The 8,701-nt window shown below is 45.4% G+C and overlaps 1 protein-coding gene across 1 annotated transcript in view; it reads right to left on the minus strand.

Annotated features, from left to right (window-relative positions):
* Positions 1–3,618: 3,618 nt before the first annotated feature.
* CD8B (CD8b molecule) overlaps positions 3,619–8,701 on the minus strand; it is a 16,934-nt gene continuing 11,851 nt past the window's right edge. The window contains exons 4-6 of the mRNA XM_012731481.1: positions 8,109–8,198; positions 6,240–6,276; positions 3,619–4,233 (exon numbers count right to left, since the gene is read on the minus strand). Of these exons, the coding sequence (XP_012586935.1) occupies positions 4,221–4,233; positions 6,240–6,276; positions 8,109–8,198 (140 nt within the window). The 3' untranslated portion in view covers positions 3,619–4,220. The remainder of the gene's footprint in view (positions 4,234–6,239; positions 6,277–8,108; positions 8,199–8,701) is intronic.

Genomic DNA, 8,701 nt, shown 5'->3' on the forward strand with positions numbered 1-8,701 from the left:
GTGACGCACCTGAGGAGGTTTCCTAAGAGGCAACAGAGGGACGTTCTCTGGTCCCCTGAAGACAGGACTCTGTCTCTTTCCCTTTGAATGGGTGATAGATTCAGATGGGCTTGCAGCCCACAGGGCCGGGGATCACTTTCTGAAAACAAGTTGCCCACTTCCTACAGGCAGAGGCTCAGCGGCTGGGGCGGGGGTGGGGATGAGTAAGGATGAAAGGAAGGGGTGGTGTAGAAGCCCCCTTCCTCCTTTGAACTAGGTGCTGCTGGGACCACACCTGCAAACGGGTGCAATTCTCTGCCCTTACTCCTCGAAGTGGGGAGGGAGGGAGGCAACCTGCACTCCCAGGCGCCTCTGTGGTCATTGGACACCTCTTTGCAAGACAAAGAGGGAGACGCTAGCTGCCCCCATTTCGGAGGCAGGGAGCAGGTGTGATGAGGTCAAGGTCAAGGTCCACGGCTGCAGTCCAGCAGCCTCAGTCTGTGCCACAGTGATCTCCTTTGTCCAAATTTTTTTTTTAAAGATTTATTTATTTGTGCATACAGAACTGGGATACAGGCCAGAGGTGCAGGGTGGCGAGAGGCTTCACCATAGACAGAGCGGGGAGCAGAACAGGCAGATCGACGAAGTACACTGCTGAGGGGAGCAGCGGGCGGGCCAGGAGAGGTCTGCCACGCCAGGTGGTCACCTCCGGGGCAGGCGGGGATTGAACTCCTGCGGAAGCTGCTTTAGCTTCTTAGTGCTGTGCTTTAACCCGCTGCGCCACCAGGGAGGGCCCCTTTGTCCAAATTTTTAAGGTCAGGATTTATGAATAAATCTCTCACCAACGAAGATTTAAGTTGATTCCCTTAGTCAATATTACATTATGAGAGCCTCTTCTAAAGGACACTGTTTTTTCTAAGTTTTTGTTTTTTCCCCTCCAATTACAAAAGTAACATGTTTGTTGTAAAAATTCACACAACACAGAAATACATAAAGTGGAAACAGAAATTTCTTGGAATAGCTGCTGTTGATAGTTTAATGTATATCCTTTGCGAGCTTTTCTATGTATGTACATATGAGTATGTCCAGAAGTTTTGATCTATTATTAGAGGAAAAAAAGGTCAAATTTGAAGAATAGGATTCACTTTTCTATATTCTGTATATTGTGTAACATATATAATATTTTTATTTTCTGCTTTAAAAAGTATATGCAGGCCCTCCCTGGTGGCGCAGCGGGTTAAAGCACAGCACTGAGAATCTAAAGCCGCTTCCGCATGAGTTCGATTCCCGCCTGCCCCGGAGGTGACCACATGGCGCGGCAGACCTCTCCTGACCCACCCGCTGCTCCCCTCAGCAGTGTACTTCGTCTATCTGCCTGTTCTGTTTTCCACTCTGTCTCGGGTGAAGCCTCACACCGCCCCTGAGCCTCTGGCCTGTACCCCAGTTCTGTATGCACAAATAAATAAATCTTAAAAAAAAAAAAAGTACATGCAGAAAAATCGTGACAAATAGGACACTTTCAAAGACCTTTTGCACACATTTCTATAATGTTCTGTATTTGGGTCTTTAAAATATCTCTTTACTGAAGTATAGTCTGAATCTATGTCTATGCCATCTACACATGAAAGTTGACACATTGTGAGCACAGAGTTCAATGATTTTCCACAAAGTAACAAGCTCCCTGATGGAGAGAAAGAATACACCCCAAATCTTGTGCTCCCTTCTGATGTTCACTCCTGCCCCAAGGTGATCAAATCCTGACATCTAATGTACATTTAGTTTACTTGATCTCACCTTGCTTGAATTTTAACATTGACTATATATTAAATTTAAAATGAGAATAATCAATATAGATGTTGCTAACATGTATGCAGGTGTAGCTGCCATCATTTGAGGATCTTTTATGGACCTAAATTCTTTTTTCTTTAATTATTATATTAGTTTATTTTTACATATTTTTGTGCATTTTTCCATCTCAGTTGCAATCCCCTTGGGTTTCCCATTACCAAATCACCCATGTGCCAGGACTTAACTTCTTAACAGATGCACAAACTCCTTTATGAGGCTATGTTACAGTTGATCTGACTTCTTTTGATAGACATTTGAACTATTTCCAATTTTTGGCAAATTAGCAGCACTACCAGGAATAATGTAATTGTATTTCTTTATGCATGTTCTTTACGGTGTGTTTCTTTAAGCTACGGTAGAGATGCTAGTTAAAAGACAAGTTGATTAAATTTTTTTTTAATTAGAATTTTTTTTTTCATATGGCCCTGCAGAAAGAAGTAACAACTCAGTTTCTTCTTCAAAACAAAAGTCAGGTGGCTTGTGCAGACCTCCTCACCGCAGCCCCCACAGCTGGCAGCCAAGCCCGCTCCGGCTCCCGCTCCCTGGGCAGCGCATGCTGAGCCTGCCTTGGCAGGTGCGTGTGACACAGAAAACAGGCCGAGGAACACACACCCCAGCCCCCCACCCTCACCCCACAAGAACCTGCAAATAGCAAAGCACATTCTCAACAACGGCAGTGGGGAGATGCTGGTAAATAGCAGACCTGTAGCGGGATGAAGGGCCTTGAGGCCTGTTCTTATTTCCGTTGCGGACAGCGTGTGAGCCTTCAGGAAGGGCAGGTCACACTTCGAGGCCTTGGTTTCTTATCACAAACATGGGGTACTCAGAGCGAGGAGTCCACCTTAAAAGACAACCCCAGAAGTCTAGTGTAGGCTCTTGGGGGGCTTCTCCCTTTTCCCTCAGCCTTGGGAGACAATGTCCTCCTTGTCCTTGTAAGCCGATGGCAGAAAACGTTTACTTCCCTTGAGTACCTACTGCATCTATATCTGCCTAAGTTCACCACACCAGGGGTGCCTACCAGAAGCCTCTGAATAGAACCTGTTAGCCAATGTCCCACTACATGGCGCTTCCCAGCCCTGAACTGGTCAGGAAAAGCAGGTGGGCATTTATCTCCTTTGCGCTGAGCATCTTGCTCTATTAATGCAGTCTAAGGCTGCATTCTCCTTTGCCTCATAGCTCCTATACTGCTAAAGCCCAGCTTTAGGGGAGCTAAATAAGATCCAGGGACTTTTCAAAACATTACCAAATATTCACCTCAACTTTCCTCTCCAGCTCAGCATGTTCTCCTTGCTTTTTCCTTCTCTGAACATCAAAGCTGAGAAAGAGTGAAAAAAGAAAAAAGAGATTAATGGGCCATGACATAGACTAGAATGCTTCTTACCACCTCTTTGGCACAAGGTCATCAGCCTTGAGATGAGGAATCCTGGGGTTCCACCTTCAATAAAGATTAATGGGCGTGAAAGAAGGCAACCCAGGAGTGTCCAGAAGAGTTAGACCCTTGAGGTACCTCTGCCAGTTTCGGGGTGCCCTGGAGCTCCCCAACCTTCTCAGGACTTCACTGCACAAAACACGGACTATGGCATGTTTTGGGGCAAATGATGGACTTGGACACAAAGTGAAGACACATACACATTATCCTTGTGTTTCTTTCAATTGAGCATAAGCTTCTCTGTTACAGAGATGGGTTTTCATGTTTTTATAACACAGAAACCACTGTTATCTTTTACTCAGGACTTTATTTTTACAACCAAAGCAGTTTCACAAAAAGAACAGAAAGTGAGAGAAGAAATATACAAGCCAAGGGAAGGCAGACTTGAAGCCCAGAATCCTAATGGGAAATGAAGTAGCCTCTCATCCTCAGAACCACTGGCTCTGGGTCCTGCAGGAGGTGCTCACAGACTGAAATGACTGTGGGAGCTGGGTGAACCCCTCTTCAGAAGGCTGACTCCAAGCTTGGGTGGCCGCGGGGCTCTTGGTGAGCACTGGCCCCGTTCTGGGAAGAGGGCCGGGAGGCCACCATCCCTTGAGGGGCTCAGGACTCAGTGACACCATCCAACTTGCAAGATGGGGGCTGGACAGCCACCCAGAGCCCCTGCATGGTTTGGGGTGAGTACAGGAGCCAGCAGTGGCGTCACGGGCAGTATTTCTTGCAGGAAGTGCTCTGAGGTTCTGAAACTTTCTTCTCTGAGATTCCGGGTGACCAACTAAAAATAAAAGGTTCCTCTCATGCAGAAGGCCTACAGTACGAACTGTGCAGTAGTTAAAAGCAGGCAGTTTCAGCAGGTCAGTGGAATTCCCAGGTTGAATATACCTCTTCTCTCATTTTTCCAGATCACATTCATTACACTGGCCAATGCATTTTTGTAGCAGGACACCAAAAACACATTCTTTGCTCATTTATAAAACCTGGAAACAACAGCAAGTTATAAAACCACTTATTTTCAAGCAAATTATATTGAATTTTCTGTAATAGAGACAAATGACAGATGAGGGTACATGGTGACATGCCAAGTGCCCTGGCACCAACAGTTCAGGTTAGTATGATTTTAGAACCCATCTTAGTCACTTATAAAAACATTAAACACCTGCCTTTCCCCACACCTCCGGAAAAAAAAAAAACAGTCCAAAGAACTCTAGCTTTGAATAGTGTTACTTCCTGCAGTGCCTTCTGAAGTAAACTCTTCACAAACTTACGAAGTAAACTCTTCACAATTGTACCCTGAAGGGTGATAAGAGGTGGCAGGCTGATGGGATTATCTTCTGAGGTCAGTTAGAGACTGGGGACAGCAGATTTGTGAAGCTGTGCATTATTTCATTCACACCTCGGTCACTATCACAAAACCAGATGTAGTTTTCAAACTAAAATTTTTTAGCCACAAATTCATCGTTCAAGTGATACCTTATAGTAAAATGTAGTAGATGGATGTGGAGCAGTTCAGAATAAAGAGGGTTAGGGGGGGTCAGGAGCACCCCACCACTTCCCCATCTCAGGTGATCCCCAGAACCCCTGGGATCGCTGAAACATAAGATCCTACATCGAGTTCCTTCAAAACTGGCATCAAATTACTGAGGAACATGGGCATGCAGGGAACATAGCCACAGATGGTGCACCAAAGGGTCTCATTCTCCATAAAATGTCACCATAGAGAAGATTTTGCATGGAAGATTCTGGGGGTCTAGGCTTAGGTGATAAATTTATTCAAGCTACTGCCTCTTAGGGAAGGGGTAGTTTCTAAGTCTAACACATAAGATGGAAATTGCACATCATCAAAATTATCATTGAACTTGCATAAACTATAGCAGGTGTGTCAGCAGTTATCTATACAAACACATGTGAACAACAATGTAGAACACATAATAAAGAGACTTGATATGCAAATGACAGTTTTCAAGATTTAGAGATACATTTTGATTCTTTGTTGTTGGGCTTGTAAAGTGGACATTCTTATGTTACATGAACTGTGTTTCAACTCCATGGGGCCAGACAGAACATTCTAGGGAATTAGCCTAAGAAGTGTGCACAACAGCCATGAGGTTGGTACTATTGTCCTGGGGTCAGAGATTCTACGTGACTTGCCTACGGTCACATGGTGAGGGGCAGGCAGGCTTCCAATCCTGATCTGCTCCAAGCCAGAGCCAGAGCTGCTCTAGAGAGCAGGATCCTGATGCCTCTTCAAAGTAGAGGTGGGGGACAAACTTCTTTTTTCCCCAAATGTCTCTTCATGGAAGAGATAGGTGTATGTGACTCAGTGTCTATTTTGAGGAAGAAAAAAACAATCCAAGAAAATGGGCCATGGCACAGTGTGGACCCTGGGCAGCTCTGGCCTCCGAGGGCCTTTGGCTCTACCTGGGCTTACCCAGATTGGTAGATCTAAAGAGCAAGGACTTTTTAGTCCCTGCAGCTATGTGATTTTGTGGGTTTGCCAGTTCCTGGGACCAGATGAGGGTGCAGGGTGGGAGATGAAAGCAAGATACCCCATACCTCACACCAGCAGGAAGGAGAGGACTGTTGATGGGGCATGTGACCTTGGGGCGAACAGAGTTTTTTCCAGTTGGATTCTCTTTACCTTAAGCAAGTCTTTCAAGTGATTTGTAAAAATAAGCCTTCTATGTCTCACAGGCCCAAGACCACTGAGGTGTTGGGCAGGAGGATCCTGCCATATTCTATGCATGTACGAGTTGATTGTCACCGTCAGGAGAGCTGAGAGCTAGATCTCACTGTCTTTGAAATAAATGTAAATGACTAATCAGCAGTCATTTGTTGGATTAAGCTCACTTTTCCTGAACTCTGTCATCCCATCTGTCTACTGGGTCTATGTTTTTTTTTTGGATTTGACTCTTGGTGTTTGGAGGCTGTGAGCAGCAGGGGGCAGAGGAAGCCCCCAGTGTCTGGGAGTGGGGGGAGCACTTACTGTTTTATGAAACGAAGCCGGGCTTTCCTTCTTTGACCTAGAGCAAGAAAATAAAAATATCGGTTGGCATAGGCTGTGGGCCACTAACACCAAACCCCAGGGTGACGGGAAGGGCAGTGAACACCTCAGACCACTTCCTAGGTCCCAGACTCTGCTCCAAACACCTCACACATTTTAACTCCTTTGATGTTCCTAGCAGATCTCTGAGTTGAATTCTACTCCAATTATTCCCATTTTGTGTATGGGAAACGGAGGCACAGAGTGAGAGTTACTGAATAACTTGCTCAAAGTCAGGCAGTTAGTAAGGGATAAAGTGAGGACTCAAATTCAGTTAATCTACCCCGGTCTGCTGTCCTTAAACAAGTTGTCCTGTTCTTCCCAGCAAATCAGGAATGACTGGTTGTACAGACAGGTGTTCTTAAACTTGAGTAAGAATATTCCGGGATGCACAAGATTTCCCACTGTGATGTAGGAAAGAAATATGAGCATATCTAATTACATATGATCTTACTCTTTACTACAACTTATTTTCAAATCATTTTAATGGAATGCATATTATTTGAATATTTAATGCATATTATGTGAGATAAATAAGTACAAGTAGTTACAGTGTTTATAATTTAAAAGTATTTTGCCAGTGAAGGCCTTGATCAAAAAAGTTTGCAGAGGGCCTCCCTGGTGGCCTAGGGATTAAGTCCCGTGCTACCATGGCAATGGCCGGCCTGTGGCAAAGAGGCCTGAGTTCAACCCTCTGCCAGGAAGCTGACCCACACATGGCTCAGCAGACCTCTCCTGTGTCACCCACTGCTCCCCTCAGCAGGGTATTGCTGCCCATTCTGCTCCCCGCTCTGTCTCTGGTGCATCTCCCACCACCTGTACCTCTGGACTACACCCCAGTTCTTCTACTCAAAAATTAAAAAAAAAAAAAAACCTAAAAAAAAAGAAAAAATCAAAAAAAAAATAAAAAAAAAAGTTTTCAGAGCATTGAATTTTAATGGAGTAAATACCACCCAATTGTGGGTGGCAATTGTATGAGCTCCTGGGAGAGGACCCATAATTGTAGTCATGCACTCAAAGGGGTCTGTGACTTAAAAAAGAGTTGTGACAGGCGATTTGGTGATGGGAAGCCCATGGGGATTACAACTGAGATGGGAAAAGGCACAAAGTGATGTAAAAATAAACTATCATATATTAAAAATAAATAAATAAATAAAAGAGCTGTGACCCCCCCTGTGCCCTTCCTCCCACTTTAATGAAGCCCAGAGAGGGAAAGTGACTTGCTCAAAGTGGGACAGTGAACAGAGGTACCGGGAGCAGAGCCTGGGGCTCCCTGGAATGATGTGGGGCTCCCCTCTTTACTATCAACCCAGTACAGTGCAGGGCCTGAGGAGCTCACAGGAGATGGTCCCATCTCTGAGTTTCCCTACAGCCTCCCAGTGGGGAGGAGTTTTAGCTTCTGGGGTCACATCCTGCACCCCACCGCAATCTCTCTGTGTTCTGACTTTCATGGTGGCATCACGAGGAGGCGCTGAGCACAGGCCCATGTGGGCCATGTGGGGCAGGAGTTTATAAACCGCCATACTGGGAGATAGGTTACCCCTGAGCTGAGGCTCAGAGACCAGGGTGCACATCCAAGGTCACCCGATATTGGGAGCAACAGGGTTGGATTGAGACTCCTGAGACAGGGTGAACTCAGGCCCTTGCAGCATGACCTCAGGCCAAGAATCTCTTCTGAAATTCCCACACTTTTGGGGGGTAAGGGACAGACTTCAACCAAGCTGCCCTGCTCCCCTAGAGAAGGAAGAACTTTCAGGGAAATCTCTTACTGCAAAAGGGGTCGTCAAGATAGCCCCAAAGAGGACAACTTACAGTGCTGGTGGATGGCCACTCCCAAGGACACCAGCAGGACCAGGACACCGGCCAGCAGCAGGCCAAGGGTGACGAAGCCACAGGACAGGTCTGGGAGAGACACACATCAAGGGTTTGAGCTACAACTAGAAGCCTTGTCTCCCAGAGAGTATCACTGCGTGCATTATTTCCTTCTAGTCTTTTTTTCTATGCATTTCTGACACACTGAGATAATTTTACATATGAAATTTCATGCCTCACATGCAAATTTAAAAGTATTTCATTAAATGCAGGATCTATTTATATCCAAAGGAGACCGGCCATTTCCACCTGCTAACAAGGTAGTTAACTTTGCCCCTTGCACTCGACAGTTGGATGTAACTGCCATCATTCCTGTGGTAACTGTCTCTTTGTAGTTACATATATGTAACTGATACAGACACATCATATGGATTATACAAATTGTTCTCCAACCATTTTTTCCCTTGCACTCAAACATTTCTGTGCATTTTTAAAAAAAGATTTATTTATTCATACAGAATTGGGGTACAGGCCAGAGATGCGGAGGGTGAGAGGATTCACCAGAGACAGAGTGGGGAGCAGAACAGGTAGAT

Source organism: Condylura cristata, unplaced genomic scaffold (assembly GCF_000260355.1).
Source record: "Condylura cristata isolate star-nosed mole 26May11 unplaced genomic scaffold, ConCri1.0 scaffold00031, whole genome shotgun sequence".
In the NCBI taxonomy this organism is placed as follows: Eukaryota; Metazoa; Chordata; class Mammalia; order Eulipotyphla; family Talpidae; genus Condylura; species Condylura cristata.